The sequence below is a fragment of the Myotis yumanensis genome, unplaced genomic scaffold (assembly GCF_028538775.1).
Source record: "Myotis yumanensis isolate MYYU_CA2020_CCGP unplaced genomic scaffold, mMyoYum1.0.hap1 SCAF_18, whole genome shotgun sequence".
Taxonomy (NCBI): domain Eukaryota; kingdom Metazoa; phylum Chordata; class Mammalia; order Chiroptera; family Vespertilionidae; genus Myotis; species Myotis yumanensis.
This window is the reverse complement of record NW_027223769.1, coordinates 7,666,670-7,684,828: the sequence shown is the minus strand read 5'-3', so window position 1 is coordinate 7,684,828 and position 18,159 is coordinate 7,666,670. Positions and strand designations below refer to the sequence as shown.

At 49.2% G+C, this 18,159-nt stretch overlaps 3 protein-coding genes across 3 annotated transcripts; 2 read left to right on the top strand and 1 right to left on the bottom strand.

Annotated features, from left to right (window-relative positions):
• The first annotated feature begins 3,797 nt into the window (after window positions 1–3,797).
• On the top strand, window positions 3,798–5,781 carry OVOL3 (ovo like zinc finger 3). The gene is given in 5 exon segments (XM_070398916.1): window positions 3,798–3,891; window positions 3,966–4,026; window positions 5,546–5,633; window positions 5,636–5,699; window positions 5,702–5,781. Coding segments are annotated over 5 exon segments (387 nt in total).
• A 15-nt stretch (window positions 5,782–5,796) lies between these two features.
• POLR2I (RNA polymerase II subunit I) lies at window positions 5,797–7,308 on the bottom strand. Its single transcript, XM_070399109.1, has 6 exons — window positions 6,946–7,308; window positions 6,816–6,870; window positions 6,461–6,534; window positions 6,301–6,375; window positions 6,137–6,188; window positions 5,797–5,904 (listed from the first exon to the last, which is right to left on the bottom strand). Exons 1-6 carry the CDS (start codon window positions 7,002–7,004, stop codon window positions 5,842–5,844), a joined length of 378 nt encoding a protein of 125 aa, XP_070255210.1. The 5' UTR covers window positions 7,005–7,308; the 3' UTR covers window positions 5,797–5,841.
• TBCB (tubulin folding cofactor B) lies at window positions 7,168–17,352 on the top strand. Its single transcript, XM_070399108.1, has 6 exons — window positions 7,168–7,798; window positions 8,172–8,315; window positions 11,766–11,862; window positions 12,491–12,682; window positions 16,808–16,880; window positions 17,064–17,352. The coding sequence occupies exons 1-6, from the start codon at window positions 7,685–7,687 to the stop codon at window positions 17,176–17,178; spliced, it is 735 nt and encodes a 244-aa protein (XP_070255209.1). The 5' UTR covers window positions 7,168–7,684; the 3' UTR covers window positions 17,179–17,352.
• Window positions 17,353–18,159: the final 807 nt, after the last annotated feature.

The window sequence follows — 18,159 nt, the reverse complement described above, 5'->3', positions numbered from 1 at the left end:
AACTGCAACATGTCTGCCATGCACTCAGCAGCACACCCCCACCCAGCCAGTAGCAAAAGCATGAAGCAAAACAGCCTTCAGGGCGATGGGGGCAAATTGCAAAGCCTTCCTAGACACCTTTCCCTTCAGAGCAGTCACAGGCGATGGGAATGGAGGTTGCTTTGATTTGCTTGGACTGACCATCTCGCCTGTGCTGGACATGCTTAAACAAAATTGGGTTCTCAGCACAAAGGAGGTGGGCTAGTAATTCAAAAGAATCCAATATGTCTGCCACTCTCCACTTCCTAATGTCAGCTCTTCAGCCCTAGAAGGACCAGACTTTCTCTTGGACTAACCAGCTGGTTAAGAAATCACTGCTGCTGAATGTGTATGCAGGCAGTTTATGGACCAGCAGAAAGAGAAGAGCATGTTCACATGGGCTATTTCAGAGAGTTCAGTGAAGGAATAATTTGCAAAGGAGTGGGCAGGGGAGAGTGAAACCACAGCACCTCGGACGTGGTACCAAAGGAGAGCTGTCACACACTCCCACCCTACACCACAAGACACAAGGGAGTGAAAAACCCAGAAGAGCAAATCCTGGAGGACTGCCCTGGGGAGACTTGTGTCCCTGGCAACCCCACAGAGAGGGAGTTGAAATCCCCTCCCCAAATCTGCAGGGCTCCCCTTGTCCATATCCTACTGGAAGCCAGAGGGAAAGGAGCCCAGATGATGCTGCCCACTCAGGTCAGGCACCTACGACACAGCAGAGCAGAAAGGGAGCCTGAGGGCAAATAGACACCCAACCCCAGATTTCTTCCCTAATGTCTTTTCAGCAACACAGGAATCAATTGCTTCAAGAGACATGTTGTGCATGGAGAACTGGGCACCCAAGCAGAAACAGAATGGCTCCCCACTCATCAGCTCATTGTTTAGTGCAACCTGGCCCCTGCACACCACATTGACAGCTCCTAGATACTGGGCTGCCAGGCCTGAGCCAGGCATACTAGTCATGGCTGCATGAAATCCAACAATTGTAAGATGGCAACACTTAAAACCCCTAATGGAATACTGCTCAGCTGTAAAAAAAGAAGGAACTCTTACCCTTTGCAACAGCATGGATGGACCTAGAGATTATTATACTAAATGAAATAAACCAGTCAGAAAAAAATATACCACATGATCTCACTTATATGTGGAATCTAATGAGCAAAATAGAACCAGAGACACGACTGACAGATCTCAAAAGGGAGAGTGTGTGTGGGGAGGGACTGGATAAAAGAAGGTGAAGAGATTAGCCAAAGTACATATATGCATAGCCCATGGACAGAGACAACAGTGTGGTGATGGCCAGGGGGTGATGTTGGGGGAGGCAGGGACTGGGTAGAGATGGGCAAAGAGTGGGAAGATGGGGGAAATCTTTAATAGTGTCAACAATTTTTAAAAACCCATTGAGCCCTGACCAGTTTGGCTCAGTGGATGGAGCGTCGGTCTGTGGACTGAAGGGTCCCAGGTTCGATTCTGGTCAAGGGCATGTACCTTGGTTGTGGGCACATCCCCAGTAGGGGGTATGTAGGAGGCAGCTGATTGATGTTTCTCTCTCATCGATGTTTCTAACTCTCTATCCTTCTCCCTTCCTCTCTGTAAAAAATCAATAAAATATATTTTTAAAAAATATTTAAAAAACAACAACAACAACCCATTGAACAGGTGTGCCACATCGGCACAGCCATGGGTGAACCTGCGAGGGGGCAGTGAAGGATAGAGAAGACAGACAAAAGAATAAAGCTGGGGCTAGGTGGGACACTGCTTCTCTGATGGAGAGACAGCACACAGCCTGCAAAGCCAAGTCTCTTTATTTTTTTAAAAAAATATTTTATTGATTTTTTATAGAGAAGAAGGGAGAGGGATAGAGAGTTAGAAACATCGATGAGAGAGATTGATCAGCTGCCTCCTGCACGCCCCCCACTGGGGATGTGCCGGCAACCAAGGTACATGCCCTTGACCAGAATCGAACCTGGGACCCTTCAGTCTGCAGGCCGATGCTCTATCCACTGAGCCAAACCGGTTCGGCAAGTCTCTTTATTTTATAGCCAGATTCCACGAGGCAAAGTAAGGGCGTGGTCAAGATGCTTACAACGTTCTCGCGGGTTTCAAATGTACTCAATTACATGCACCTGATCAAGCTTTGTTTACTAGTTGTACCTCCTGCAGCCTATATCACTTAGCCACATGGGACCACAGGTTCGGACCATAAAGTCAAGCTTACAACTATAGCCTTTGGCTATAATTGTGCTGGGAGGGCTTTGCCCTCCAAACTAGGACTTGCATGTGGCTTTGCCATGAGAGGACCGTGCCCTCTCATTAGTCTGAGGCTTGAACCTGTCCAAACACTGTAGCCGCTCTCCACATACAGGCAGCTCAATTGAAACTCAGATGCTTGCCTAGCTACCCACCCTCAAGACTTCCTAATAACCCTTCTGTTTATATGTCTGCCACATGCCAGATCCCATGGCCAGCATTCTCCCCACATGCTCTGCATGGATCTTTAACACAAACCAGCGGTAGAGAGAGACTTACTAGTCCAAGATCCTGCAGAGACACATTGGCAAAGCTCTGGGCTAGCAGACTCAGCACTGCCTCACTTGCTTCCCCAAATGAATCAGCAGGACTGACTATAAGGAGTGTGAATAAATGTTGCTTCTTTCACCACCAAGCCTTTATATAGACTGTTCCATCTGTGGGGAACACTCTCCCCTTTCATCCCAATCCTCATTCCCTCAGGGCTCATACCCAGGAAGTTATTCCTCAACCCTTAGGCTGGATCAGGAGTGGCCCCCTCCTGATTCTCCCCATCACAGTTTAGATCACTCTGCCTCTGCTTCGTCCATCATGTCATTCTGGGCAGTCAGTCACTGGTGTGTCTCCCTCAAGGACTATGCTATGTGTTTGTTTTCAGTGCTGAGTTAGACATAGTCTGTAATTGGAGTTCATAAAATTGTTGGGTGAGTAACAATGGCATGAGGAATGTTCAAAATTCTTAACCCCTGGTTAAGAGTCCAATGACCTATCTAGAATACAGCTTAGCCAGAGTGCTGAGGTAAGGTCCTTGGCAATGGTTTTGAAATGTGCGGAGACTGAAGGAGAGCTGTCCCAGGCAGTCACTAGGAGCTGGATATTAACCAGTATTTTAATGTCTGCTACACCTTAACAGTGTGCTTCTGGTTGAACATCAGTTCTAGGCATCTGAGGATCAAAAAGGTGGAATTCCTGCTTGAAAATGCACAGCCTGGAACCTCCCTCTGTCCTTACTTATTAGATCCTGCTGTCCCTCTATCCTCTGGAGCAAGTCATCAGTCACCCCTCCCCTGCTTCCTCAGACAGCTACTGTGATTTGAATAACTAAGTAGGATGTTGCCTGGCAAACAGACCCTTAGGTCTTCGGCCCTGTTGGTACTATGGGAAGACACTCAAAACCCCTGGGGTCTCTCTTTCCTCTCCCCATCCCCAAGAGCTTCCTAGGCTACAGTCTTGCCCTTGCTTGACCTACTTGGGGGTCCTAGAGCTTGTCTGTCCCTGGAGGCTGGAGAGTACCTTTAGGAATCTGTCATAGAAGGAAAGGAATGGTAGGCCCCAAGACAGAGGTAACTGGAAGGCTGCTCCCTTGGCCTGTCATGAAATTTGCATTGAGAGAATGAAGCTCCTTCATGGCTGCCCCCTCCCTTTCCACCTGGGATAATCATGCTGGTGAGGTCTGACAGCAGGTGAAAGAGGCAGCCCCAGTGTGTGTGTGTGTAACCATCTTACCATTCCTGGAGGTGATGCCCCATGTCTTCCTGGTCAGGAGTAGGCGTCTGCAAACACCTAATTGGGACTACCTGCCTGACCAACTCTGGGGAGATGCCTATGTCCCAGGTGGGCCCCTTGCTAAGCCTGGAGGTGAGGGGCAGTGAAGACACAAAACATCACCGTCTGGCTTCTCTTCCCAGACTGCAGCAGCCTGGAGGGGCTACCAGCACATCTTCCAACCTTGGGGAGTCTTGGGCAGCAGTGAGTCTGCAGGTGGCCCACAATACCCTGCTCAGTTTTGAAACGGAATTTTTGGACTGGAATTCAGATTCTTTGTCCGCCGGAGTTGAAGAATGAATCCACGGACAGTGGGTAGTATAGCAAAGGTGGAGATTTATTGATGAATAAGTACAGACTCCCACGTGGGGAGAGGGAAAGAGTCCCACAGAATGGACTCCCATGTGGGGAGGGGGAAAGGGTCCCACAGAATGGACTCCCACGTGGGGAGGGGGAAAGGGTCCCACCGACTTCCTGTTTCCATGGTTTATAAAGGCTGCAGTTCTTGTGTCCTGATATCCCCTCTGATTGGTCAATATTCCCTTTCAAATTGGTTACTATAGTGCAGGGGTCCTCAAACTACAGCCCGCGGGCCACATGCAAATACAAATATTGTATTTGTTCCTGTTTAGTTTTTTTACTTCAAAATAAGATATGTGCAGTGTGCATAGGAATTTGTTCAGTTTTTTTTTAAACTATAGTCCGGCCCTCCAATGGTCTGAGGGACAGTGAACTGGCCCCCTGTTTAAAAAGTTTGAGGACCCCTGCTATAGTGACTTCTGAGGCCCTCCTCCCTCATTGTCTCCTAGGCATTCTTCCTTCTTCTTTATAGACTTTTGGCTAGTTCCAGTTTCCTTGTCTTATGGAAATGTAACTTCTCCCCCATCTGTAGCCCAATGTTTTTTCCATGGACCCCAATTCTAAAAATTTCCTAAACCTGCCTATGTTCCCCTAAAATTCCTGTTTCAGTCTCACCCCTGTCCACTCAGCCTCAACAGAACCTGACTACTTACTCCCCAAGCCCATTGCATATGTCCTTCCAGCCTCAGGACCTTTCCATCCATTGTTCTCTCTGCTGGGAATGCCTTTTCTTTCTTAGTAGTGAGCTGTTAGGCTTCATCCCAAGCACAATTTCCCCAGGGTGGGCAGCCCTTAGGGATCTCTGTCCTGTGGGGCATAATTCCAGCCAACAAGTGGATAGTGATTTGTTGTGGTAAGGGCTTTCACACGCCTCACGTGCCACATGAGGGTTCACACCAGTGAGCAGCAACAAGGACATAGAGGGGCTACTGGATCCTGGATGGGGATGGAACAAAATAGAGGGAGGTGCCCTGGATATAGAGTTTTCATTTGTTTGTGTTTGTGGAGGAGAGACTCAGCTTGGAACATCACATACTTAATCAGATGGGTGTAATGTAGCACCAGGGTAGGGGCCTGCTGAGGGGTGTAGGGTGAAGACAGGTACTGGTTACAGGATTGAGGTCCCAAATTGAAGGGTGCAAAGGGAAGCCTCCCTCCACCCTCCTGGCTCCAGGGGAACATCCTGGCGAGGAGGACACAGGTGCCTGGCCCAAGTTTGTACTGAGGCTGCAGATGGTAGGGTAGAAGCTGCACTTGGAGTACAAATAGGGAAACACTCAGGGGGCAACGTGAGTTGGCTTTGGTCAGGTGGTCATTTCCCTGTCTGTCCTGTCTGCCCAGGGATCCATCCATTCCACTGCAGAGTTTGTGGGAAAGCATTTACATAGCACTGATAGCTTGAAACGCATCTTGCCAAGGTGCACGGTCGGTCAGCCAGCCAGCTACGCTTACTGCTTACCGTGAGCTGCGTGAGAAGTTACATGTGTGCAAGATCTGTGGCTTCACTAGTTCGAGGCCAACACTTTTGCGCAGCACTGGGCCCTGCACCGCGATGCTTGTGACTGTGCACCCGGTGTCCAATCCATGAGAGGCAAATAAAATAAACACAGCATAGGCACTCACAGAACACAGCATTTATTCCACGAGGGGGAGGGTGGTTCACTCGGTCCAGCGGTGGCCGCAGTGAGGGGCGGTGCACACATAGTACAAGCGCATGGCGTCCTGGCAAAAAGGAGGCAAGGTTAGGAAGGTTCTGGATCCAGGGGAGGGCACAACATGGAATGTCCATCCAGCAGAGCCTCACCCCCAAAAAACAGACAAGGGAGCCTTTCCCACTAGTAAGGGCCCAGCTCAGGACGCCAGGAAGGGCGAGCTCCCCTCAGTATTGGTATTCCCGCTCCCAGGAAGGACCAAGGACACAGGATAGACAGAAAGCCTTCTTCATGCCACTCACCTCCGCACGGGCACTGTGCGACTGGAAGAATACCGCCTCCTTGTGGCCGCACCTGAGGGGACAGTTAGCCACTCAGTTACCAAACCCTTCCCTCCCTCTTCCTCCCCTTTCTGCCGGGTGAGGACGAGCCACTCTCCCTCCGGAATAGACAGCTGCGCGCTCACTTTTGGCACGGGTGGTCCTCGGTTCGCGGCAACGTGGGGTCCTGGGACACGTCGGCGATGATCTGGGTCAGTTCGCTGAGCGAGAAGAGAAGAGGGTGGATAATTATGCTCTGATAGGGGCTCCAAGAACCCCTTCCCTAAAGTCCGGTCCTGCACTCACTCCACTTCGTGCGTAATTTTGTTGACGTAGATGCAGCTGTTGTCGGCTTCCTGCTGGTAGTCACAATTCCGGCACTGCGGGAGGGCGAGTGGGGCAGGAAGGGGCCACTGAAAGGGAGGGCAGGGGCTTCCCCGGAGAGGACGACCAGGGGATGGAGTCTCAAGGTTGGGATAATGGGGTGTATCGAGAATCACCTCGAGAGAGGGTAAGACGGGAAGTCGGGTTCATTTTGGGATAGAAGAAACCAGGACAGTCGGGCGGAACAGGGAGTAGCGGCCATGTGGAGCAGGGCGGGGCCACGATGGGGACGGGTGGACCCGTGGGAAGACCGGGGCACCCGCGAACTCGTGCTCACCGCGTAGAGCAAAATGCGGTTCTCCTTGTCCTCCTTGGGGTAAAGCATGTTGTTACTGTGGGGACGGGAGGCCAGAGGTCAGTCTGGGGCCATTACTTGCTCCCCTTCCACACCTGTTGTTCCGTCTCACCATTCCTGGCAGAATCGAATACCCACGAAACCCGGCTCGTAGGTCCCGTCCGGTTCCATAGCGCAGCACTACCGGCCAAGCCTCCCGCGCTCGCGCGCTCCGCCTCACGACCGGTCGCGGGAAGGGTCAGGCTTAGTGGCTTCGCCTCGAAAGGGGCGGAGCTGCACACAAGCACTGGCTGCTAGCGGTTTTGTGCTCGGCTCTCTGCGTTTAGATTTGATTAATTACTTGCTTCAATCTTTTGATATCCTAAAGTAATTGCTTCCGACCTGTGGGCCTCGCTTCCCCAGTTTATAGAATAGTATGGGACGAGAGCCGGGAATATGACGCGTCACGTAACGCGAAAAGCATTTGGCATACTTCTAGAAGCCATTGCTCTTGAGGAGCCGAAGGCCAGTGCGCATGCGCGCGCTACCCTCCGGGCGGGTGAACGCCTGCCAGTCTTTTCTCCCGGCTTCACCTTCGCCGCCCGGCCGTTTCCCGGGCTGCTATTGGAAGAACTGCACCCAGTCCGGCCTCTCAGGATTGGCTGGACCTACCTAGGAAAACGGGAGCGCTTCCGGAGCTGAGGAGACAGCGGCGATTGGCGGACCTTCCTGCAGGAACGCGCCGATTGGCCAGGTCGGGAGCAGGGAGAGGTGGATATCCCCGTAGTGGCCGCGGCGGAGCCGGCGTGAGGTAGCTGACGGGGTACAGACTCCCCCCTCCCCACACACACCCCCCACCCCCAGAGCGCAAGATGGAGGTGACGGGGTTATCGGCGCCTACTGTGACCGTTTTCATCAGCAGCTCTCTCAACAGCTTTCGCTCCGAGAAGCGGTACAGTCGCAGCCTCACGATAGCTGAATTCAAGGTGTGGCCGAGGGGCGGGGTCCGGAGGGGACGGGCAAGGGAGAAATGGATGGGCTTCCCCATCGCAGGGAGGGGCCAGAAATAAGCCAAGGTTGCAAGGATTGGGGACCCGGCCTCAGTGGGGCGAGGCCAGAAGGAACCGGAGGTGCCAGAGAAGGGGGCAGGGCCTGGGAAAATCAGAGGTTTCAGGGGCGGGCACAAGAGCAGAGGGGGCAGGGCCAGGGATAACCACTTGAGTCCTAACATGATGGCTCTCTTGGAGGAGTAAGGAGGGGTGATGGTTATTGATACAAGGGCGGGGAGTCTGGGTAGGGGGTGGAGCCACTGACAGCCTTCCTCCTCTGCAACCTCTCCACACCCCCTACTCCTCGCAGTGTAAACTAGAGCTGGTGGTGGGCAGCCCTGCGTCTTGCATGGAACTGGAACTTTATGGAGCTGACGAGAAGTTCTGCAGCAAGCTGGATCAGGAGGATGCGCTACTGGGCTCCTACCCCGTAGATGACGGCTGCCGCATCCATGTGAGACCTCCCTACCTGGGATCCCTCCTCTCCATTCATTTATTTATTTTTAATATGTTTGTATTGATTTTAGAGAGAGGGGGAGGGGGAGGGATAGAAAGATAGAAACATTAATGAGAGAGAAACATCGATGGGTTGCCTCCTGCAAGCAGGCCTGTGCCCTGGGAATCAAATGGGTCGTTGGCTAATCACTGAGCCACCCTGGCTGGGCCCCATTCATTTATTTATTTAACAAATGCTTGCCATACTTTGTCCTGTGTGATTACCAAGATAGGCCCCCATGAAGCCTGTAGTCCAGTATGGAGAGAGACAGACCCTCACCAGTGACAGCCAGAGTGGTTTGGGCTGGGGCAAGCCCAGGGGACTGGGGACACCCAGAAGAGGTGCTTGACTCCATCTGGGATTATCAGAAGGGGCTTTCTGAAGGAAGAGATGCCTAAGCTGAGACTTGAAGGATGAGGAAAGGACGACTTAAGAGAAGAGGTCGGAAGGGATGCCAGCTGGAGGAAGCAGAGTGTACAGAGGCCCATAGTGTGAGGTGGGTCAGGGTGAGCGATGAGATGTGTTGGGAGAAGCTGGAACACAAAGGACCTCTGCATGCATCAGCTGATATCATCTTCTCTGTCCTCACACCCACCCCCGACCCTCTGCCATATTCCTCAGGCATCTCAGCATCCCAGGTGCGGTTACCTTCAAAGGTGCTATACATTGAATGTAACCTGAGCCTGATGGCTCTTTTTCTATGCTCACATGGCTTACTCTTTCCTTCCAGTCTTTACTTAAATGTCAACTTTTGAGTGTGAGGCCTTCATTGGCGTCAGTGTAAAATTTAAACCTCCTTTATTCCTTTATTTGATTTTTGTCCATGGCTCTTATCATCCTGTGACATACTGTGCATTTTTCCTTAGCACCTGGAACAATGCATGGCACAGAGAGGATGCTCAGTGAATCATTGTTGGATGAGAGTTGAGTCCATAAAGTAAGACTTGGAAGATGGTATAATTAACTTTATTTTGCAGAAGAGAAAACTTAGCTTTGCCCAGCCAGTGTAGTTCAGTGGTTGAGCATTGACCTGTGAATCAGGAGGTCATGGTTCAATTCTGGGTCAGGGCACATGCCCAGGTTGTGGGTTTGATCCCCATTGGGGGGCATGCAGGAAGCAACTAATCAATGATTCTCTCTCATCATTGATGTTTCTATCACTTTCTCCTCCTCCCTTCCTCTCTAAAATCAATAAAAATATATTAAAAAATAAAAACAAAGAACAACTTAGTTTTAAGATGGAATATACTGTCCTAAAGGTGAACTATAGCTACATATTTTACCTCAGTCTACATGACTAGAATTCTAGTCAGTGTGCCCAGAGAACGGTCCTTTTTTTTTTTTTTTTTAACTTTTTAATATCTTTCATTTTATTTAGTAACTGTTCATTGAGCATCTGTGTTACACCAGGGGTATAGCTATGAACCAACTCTGAGAAGGTTTCTGTTTAGCTCTGTTCAATCTGAGATAGATTTTAGCTAAATATTCACAAGAACAAATGTGAAGGGTTAGTGAGGTGAAGACCATGCAGAAGGAGAACAAAGAGCTGGAAATCCTATACCAAGGGACATGACCCATTAATGAGGACTTCTCAGAGGGGGTGCTGCCTTAGCAGAGACCTGAATAGGAAGAGTTAACTGAAGAAGGAAAAAGAGTGCCCCAGAAGAAGGGTACAGCATGTGCAAATACTCTGAGATGGGAGGTGTAAGTGGGTACAAGAGACTGAAGAGTGTCCACTCCTGTGGCAGAGGGGAGTGGGAGCCAAGGGAAGACTCTGAGTTAGGAGAGCCCTGGTCTGACTGAAGGGTTCACAGGCCCTCTCTGATTATGTGTGGAGAGCAGACTGTGGAGGGTAGAAGGAGTAGGAAGACAAATGAGGAGGCAACTTCCATAGTCCAGATGATGTGGTGGCGGGGGAGTGGGCCAGGACTGTGGGTCAGCATTGTATGGAAAGACCACAGCACTGAGACTGGGCTGCCCTGAGCAGCCTCAGCCTAGGGATGCTGGTAGGCCAGGCATGGACAGTGGCATCCTCAAACAGGATGTTTTCACACATGAATTTGGGTATAGAGACAGACTGACTTCTGAGGCCATTCAGGGAAGATCCTAGAGGTGGAATCTCTGGGGAATTTTTATTTTTTCTAAAACTTTTTCTGTTTATAAATATTACCTATATTCGTTGTTTAAAATAACAGCAACCTCAAACTTACAAAAATCCCTAATATAGAAGTAGAAATTCTTAGTGACCCTTGACCAGAGATAAGAGCCATTTCTCTTTTGGTATGTTAGCCCAGTGGTTCAGTCCAAACACCTCAGAGTGTTTCCTGAGCCCTTTATTTCCCTCACACCCACATCCAGTCCGTCCCCAAACCCTGCGGGCTCCACCTACAAAATCCGTCCAGAATCTAAACTCTTCTCCCCCTCCAGTGCTCCACCCTGGCTCAGCCTCCATCCTCTCCCTCCTGGACATACAGCCACCTCTATCTCCTGCTCCCATATCCCTTCTTGCCCCCCAGTCTGTTCTCCACACATAGCCAGAGGGAACCTATGAACTCTCCTGGCTCATAGCCTCCCTGGCTGCACCTCATTCCAGGTAAAAGCAAAGTCTACAGTGATCTGTTGTGTCTACCATATCCCTGGCTCATTCCACACAAGCCATGCTGGTCTCTCTGATGTTCCTCAAAAGGGCTAAGGACAGTTCTACATCTGGGACTTTGTGCCTGCTCCTTTTCATCCTTTAGGCTTTGGGTCAGACATTCCCTCCTTTTAGAAGCCTTCCCTGACTACATTCCCAGGCTCCTTAAGCTTCTTTGTGGTATTTTTTTTACATCAGACCTTCTTATCTTCTGGTGTTTAATACACATACCTGTGTATTTGTATATGGTCGGTCTCCCAGCAGGCGTTTATCTGTTTTTGCACTGCATCCCTAGCACCCAGCACAGGGCCCAGCTGGGCGCCTTGGAAGAGCTCAGCAAGCAGTGAGTTAATGAACCTTGAGGGTGGTACAGGAAGAGATGCCCCAGGGTCTGGATGTTGAGGCCGCTTAAGAGGCTCTCAGAAGCCCAGAGAGGACAGATGTGCTGCCTAGAGGTTTCACGTGCAAGACCTGAGCTCCACTCTTTGGTTCTTGTGACTTGGGGGCAAGCAGTGATGTTGACGCCAGCGTTCAGGGTTCGTATAGGGGTGAGGAAAGGGAGATGACTAGCGCAGACACCTGCTCTCATCCCTTCTGCCAGGCTCAGGAGATGAGAAAAGGCTGGGATAAAGTGAGGATAGAATATAGTTTTTCCTAGACAGGAGAGACTTAAGTCTATGAAATGCTCCACTGTGCAACTGTACCTCCACTCCCAGCACCCCAAGCCTCCGTGACCAGACCCTGATCCCCTCTGTCCCCTCCTGTTACTATAGGTGATTGACCACAGCGGTGCCAGCCTTGGGGAATATGAGGATGTGTCCAAGGTGGAGAAATACAGCATCTCACAGGAAGCCTATGACCAGAGGCAAGGTATGGGGCACTTGGGGATAAATGGAGCGTGTGGGGGCCAAAAAGAGTGTGTGCAGGTGGGTGGTGATATTGGGGGACAGACAATAGACAGGGACATTGAGGGGAAGCTGGTGGTGAGGGCAGTGAGGGGGCAGATGGCTGGGAGGTGTGAGGGACTGTGGGAGGCAGATAGGTACATGGGAAAGCAGAGGGGGCATTAGAGGGATCAGGTGTTGAGGGATCGGGTGTGGGGGGAGTGGTCAGGGTCACATGGGGGCAGAGCGTGGTAGAATGTGGAGTGGGTAGGGCAGTGAGGTGATCAGTATAGATGTGGGGAAGATGAGGGATTCAGGGGACAGATGGAGGTGAATGTGATGCTGAAGGGATATGGGAAGATGGGGTGATGTGAAAGACTGGAGACAGGAATCTTTCCTTTAGTTTCTGGATTGTGGGGAGGCCCCAGGAAGCCTGGGGAGAGGCCAGGGCTGTGGTGGGAGACTTGGGGGACTTGCATGATAGCCCTTTGACACCTAGAACCGAAGAGTTTCTCTGTGAATGTTAGCCCTGTGAGAGTGGAAGGTTATCTCATTAGGCCAGAGGCCCCACTAGGTAGACCGTGTCTGACCCTCACCCCCTACTCCACCCACAGACTCAGTCCGCTCCTTCCTGAAGCGCAGCAAGTTAGGCCGATACAATGAAGAGGAGCGGGCACAACAAGAGGCTGAGACCACCCAGCGCCTCACGGAGGAGAAGGCCCAGGCCAGTGCCATCCTTGTGGGTAGTCGTTGTGAGGTGCGGGCACCTGGGCAGCCCCCTCGCCGGGGCACCGTCATGTATGTAGGTATGTGGCCACTGAGGCCTTATGCCCTGCCCTGCCTGATGTGGGCAATGCTGGGGACCCAGCCCTCAAGGAGATCCCAGTTTAGTAGGAGAGACAGACAAAGCAGCTGACAGGGACAACCCAGAATGTTCATGGCAGGGAATTGGGAAGCAGAGGCAGAATGTCTGGGTTGTGATAGAAGAAGTGGAGGCCAGAGTAGTTAGTTCTGAGGCAAAAGTGGTCAGAGCTAAGATGAGGAAACAGGCAAAATTTTTAGAGCTGTGTTGGGGAAAGCAAGGCTGAAGTGATAAGGGCAGTGATGAGGAAAGCATAGGAAACTGTGTGAGCTGAGAGGAAGTACCAGATCTCTCCTTGAGAGTAATCCAGAGTGCTTCTTTGGGGCAAGGACTATTTGAAGGAAAGGGAGAAGTGAGCCAGGTGAAAAGGGGGCTGAGTGTTCCAGCCAGAGGGAGTAATGAGTGCAAGGGCTGTGAGCAGGAACAAATTTGATCAGTTTGAGGCAGAGAAAGGAAGTAAGCATGGCTAGTGGGGAGTGAGCAAAGGGAGCATGGGCAGGCCTGAACCATGCATGACTTTGGAGATAGTAGAGAGGAGTGTGGGTTTTATTTCTTTTTTTTTTTTAATATATTATTTATTGATTTTTTTACAGAGAGGAAGGGAGAGGGGATAGAGAGTTGGAAACATCGCTGAGAGAGAAACATCGATCAGCTGCCTCCTGCACACCTCCTACTGGGGATGTGCCCGCAACCAAGGTACATGCCCTTGGCCGGAATCGAACCTGTGACCCTTCAGTCTGCAGGCCGACGCTCTATCCACTGAGCCAAACCGGTTAGGGAGGTTTTATTTCTTATAACAACTTGATTGAGATACTAGAGGCCGGTGCATGAAATTTGTGCACGGGTAGGGTCCCTAGGCCTGGCTGGCAATCAGGACCGATCGGGGCCTTCCTTCCGGCTGCCAGCCAGGGCTTTCCTTTGTTCCATGCCGCCCCCTGGTGGTCAGCGCATGTCATAGCGAGCTGTTGAACTCCTGGTCGAACTCCCGAGGGGACACTTTGCATATTAGCCTTTTATATATATACTAGAAACCCAGTGCATGAAATTCATGCACTCAGGGAGGGGGATGGTCCCTCAGCTCGGCCTGCACCCTCTTGCAGTCCAGGAGCCCTCAGGGGATGTCCAGCTGCCGCAGAGGCGGGAAAGGCTCCCACCACTGCTGCTGCACTTGCCAGCCGTGAGCCCGGCTTCTGGCTGAGCAGCACTCCCCCTTTGGAAGCACACTGACCACCAGGGGGCAGCTCCTGCATTGAGTGTCTGCCCCCTGGTGGCCAGTGTGCATCATAGTGAACAGTTGTTCTGCTGTTCAGTTGATTTGCATATTAGCCTTTTATTATATAGGACTAGAGGCCCGGTGCATGAAAATTCATGCACTGAGGTGGGGTGAGGTCCCTCAGCCCAGCCTGCCCCCTCTCACAGTCTGGGAGCCCTCAGGGGATGTCCTACTGACAGCTTAGGCTCCCTCCCCGCGGGGAGCGGGCCTAAGCCGCAGTCTGGCCTCCCTCTGCGGGAGGCAACCGGCTGATCAGGGGAAGGCGATGCCCCCATCACACCTCCGCTGCTGCCACTGCTGGCCGCTGCGGCTGCCTGAGCCTTGGGCCCTTGCAGCAGCAGCTGCCATCCGTGGCTTGCCTGAGCCTTGGGCAGCCGCTGCTGCTTTGTCCAGAAGATGTCTGCCCTAATTAGCATATTACCCTTTTATTAGTATAGATATATAGATAATTAATATATCATAAAACTCACCCATTTAAAGTGTACATTATTCATTCATTGGTTTTTAGTATGTTCACAAAATTGTGTAACCAACACCACAATCAATTTTAGAACATTTTATCACCCCCAAAAAAACCCATAATCACTAGCTCAGTAATGGCGAACCTATGACACGTGTGTCAGAGGTGACACGCGAACTCATTTTTTTGGTTGATTTTTCTTTGTTAAATGGCATTTAAATATATAAAATAAATATCAAAAATATAAATCTTTGTTTTACTATGGTTGCAAATATCAAAAAATTTCTATATGTGACACGGCACCAGAGTTAAGTTAGGGTTTTTCAAAACGCTGACACGCCGAGCTCAAAAGGTTCGCCATCACTGCACTAGCTGTCACTCTTCATTTCTGAAACCCTGACTCTCCCAGTCCTAGGAAGTCATATAGATTTATCTTTTCTGGATGTTTATATAAATGGAATCATGTTATATTATGTGGTCTTTTGTGACTGCCTTCTTTCACCTAGCATGTTTTCAAGTTTCATGTATTAGAATAACGTTGCTATGTACATTTTTGTATAAGTTTTTGTGTGGACATATATTTTCCTTTCTCTATACCTAAGAGTGGGATTGCTGGGTCATATGGTAACTCCATATTTAACCTTTTGCGGAACTGCCAGATTATTTTCTACAGTGGCTGCAATTTCTCCACATAATAGTTATTCTAATGGGTGTGAAGTGGTAAAGCATATGGGTTTGATTTGCAGTTCTTTGATGGCCAATGATATTGAGCATTTTTTCACGTATTTAAATGGCAATCTGTATATCTTCTTTAGAGAAATGTCTATTCACATCCTTTTGCCCATTTTAAAATCGAATTGTCTTTTTGTTGTTGAGTTGTGTATTAGTTTGCTAGGACTGCCATAACAAAGTATCACACACTGGATGGCTTAAACAGAAATTTATTTCTCATAGTTCTGGAGGCTGGAAGTCCAAGATCAAGGCCTTGGCAGGTTTGGCTTTTTCTGCCTATCGTTGGTTTGTAGAAGGCCATCTCCTCTCTGTATCTTAATATGGTCTTTCCCTCTTTGTGCATTGACTCATTTCTGGTGTCTCTTTGTGTCTCCAAATTTCTTCCCATAAAGGACACCAGTCAATTTTAATCACCCATTAACTTAATCAAAAGCTCTTTATGTATTCTAGATACAATTCCTTTATTAAATATATGATTTGAAAATGTTTTCTCCCATTCTGTGGGTTGGTTTTTGTTTGTTTGTTTTTAAATTATTATTTATTTAATCTTTATTGTTGAAAGTATTACATATGTCCTCTTTTTCCCCCATGGGTTGGTTGTTTTTTTACTTTCCTGATAGTGTCCTTTGAAGCACAAAAGTTTTTTTATTTTTATGAAGCTCAGATTATCTGTTGTTTTTTTTTCTTTTGTTGCTTGAGCTTTAGGTATTATAGCTAAGAAGTCAATGCCTAATACAGGGTCACAAAGATTTATGTCTTTATTTTTTCTAAGAGTTTTATATATATTTATATATTACAAATCTCAGCTGACTTGTTTTTTCTCTCTTCCCCCCCCCCCCATCACCATTTATTCCCCCATACCCTCTTCTACCTTCACCCACCCCCCTCTCCTCTTTCTAAGACTTTTATAGTGTTACATCTTACATTAGGGCTTTGATGACCTTATTTTGTGTTCATTTTTGTGTATAGTATGAGGTATGAGTCCAATATCATTCTCTTGCATGCAGATATCTTGTTGTTCCAGCATTATTGTTATTATTATTATTTATTATTGATTTCAGAGAGGAAGGGAGAGGAAGAGATAGAAACATCAATGATGAGAATCATTGATTGGCTACCTCCTGCACACCCCCCACTGGGGATGGAGCTGGAAACCTGGGCATGTGCCCTTGACCAGAATCGAACCTAGGACCCTTCAGTCCACAGGCTGACGCTCTATCCACTGAGCCAAACCAGCTAGGGCGTCCCAGCATTATTTGTTGAAAAGATTATTTTCTCATTGAATTGTCTTGGAACCCTTGTCAGAAATCATTTGACTATAAGCAGTGTGGACTTTATGCTGAGTGGGATTGGCAGCCTTTGAGGAATTTGGATCAAGATAGTGGTGCTATTTCCCTTTGATTTTTACAAAGATCCCTTTGGCTGGGAGTGTCAAATGAGTAGGGAGTAAGGGGTAGGAGCAGAGCGACCAGTGAAAGCGGCTACCACATTAGTCTGGGCAGGAGATGGCAGTGGTCTTAGTAAGGAATAGTTTTCCTCAATGGGCAGGCACAAAGCTGGGATGCGCTGTGTCTGGAGTTTATTGGGATTTCTCCTCTGGGCAGGACTTACAGATTTCAAGCCTGGCTACTGGATTGGCGTACGCTTCGATGAGCCACTAGGGAAAAACGATGGCAGGTAATAAGTATTCCCACTCAGGTGTCTGTGTGTGTGTCTGTACCTGTGTCTGTGCTTGCATATGTGAGCATATATGTGTAAGTGCATGCATATACTACTGGGCGAGCCTATCCATCCTAGCATCTGGGGAGGGAGCCATGTTGGGAGCTGTCTGACCACCAACTTTTCTATCATGCCCGGCAGTGTGAATGGGAAACGCTACTTTGAATGCCAGGCCAAGTACGGTGCCTTCTTCAAGCCGTCAGTTGTGACCGTGGGGGATTTCCCTGAGGAGGACTACGGGTTGGATGAGATGTAATGCCCAAGGAAGGGCATCCTCTTGCTCCAGCTACCTTGCCCACTTAATTGCCCCTCCCTATGTGTGCCCATGACTCTCTTCCCCTGACCCTGTTTTTATTTTACTCACTTTGTTCTTGCCATTGACTTTTGAGACTTGTGTATTAAATTTGCTGGACCTAGCCCTGGCCAAGTAGCTCAGTTGGTTAGAGTGTCGTTCCTATATGCCAAGGTTGTGGGTTCAATCCTTATCAGGGCACATACAAGGGTCAACCAATGAATGCATAAAGAAGTGGAACAAATCAATCAATCTCTCTCTCTCTCTTTCTCCTCCCATCCTCTCTTTTCCTCTCTCTCTAAAATCAATAAATTAAAATTTCAAAAAAAATTGTTAATTGCCAGACATGGGAAGGCTTTGGAAGACTTGGTGATTATAGAAAGGGCTGGGGCAGCTGGGTACGAAAGGGTGAAATAGGAGGTTGAGCAAAGTAGAGGTAGGACAGGGTGAGGCTTTATTCCCTAGCTGGTAGCTGGAGGCTCATGAGACTCTTTTATGTCCTTTATTGGTTAATATAATATTCTGCTGCTATGACAGATAGGCCCACAATACTAGTGGCTTTCGCAAAATCGAAGTTCATTTCCATGTAAGGACTTATTCAATCATAAGAACTAATGTGACCCCTCCATGTCAAATGCCAGTCTTCCATCTCCATATATCTTGTTGCTCTCCCATCTCGTCCTCCTGATTCCTACCTCATCTGCTCCAGGCACCCGGAGCAGAGAGGAGGGGATACCCCTTGTTTTTAGGAATATATATGTACAACTCAAAACTTGTTCCTGTTAGGTCTGATCAAATAATTGAATCGATACCCCCTCCCCTGGGAACTGACCTTTAGACCGGCGGTTGCCAACTGCTGGTCCGAGGACCACTGGTGGTTCATGAGGTCTGAAAGGTTGGCGACCGCTGCTTTAGACCACTTCACAACCGACATACCCCCCTTTT

Bases quoted from the DNA above. Each gene is read 5' to 3' on its own strand.
- POLR2I (XM_070399109.1), bottom strand. From the start codon at position 7,004: ATGGAACCGGACGGGACCTACGAGCCGGGTTTCGTGGGTATTCGATTC. The intron at 6,376-6,460 runs GTGAGTGCAGGA...CTTCTCGCTCAG, and splicing joins AAAATTACGCACGAAGTGGA to CGAACTGACCCAGATCATCG. The intron at 6,189-6,300 runs GTGAGCGCGCAG...CTGTCCCCTCAG, and splicing joins GAGGACCACCCGTGCCAAAA to GTGCGGCCACAAGGAGGCGG.
- TBCB (XM_070399108.1), top strand. From the start codon at position 7,685: ATGGAGGTGACGGGGTTATCGGCGCCTACTGTGACCGTTTTCATCAGC. The intron at 7,799-8,171 runs GTGTGGCCGAGG...TACTCCTCGCAG, and splicing joins TCACGATAGCTGAATTCAAG to TGTAAACTAGAGCTGGTGGT. The intron at 16,881-17,063 runs GTAATAAGTATT...CATGCCCGGCAG, and splicing joins CTAGGGAAAAACGATGGCAG to TGTGAATGGGAAACGCTACT.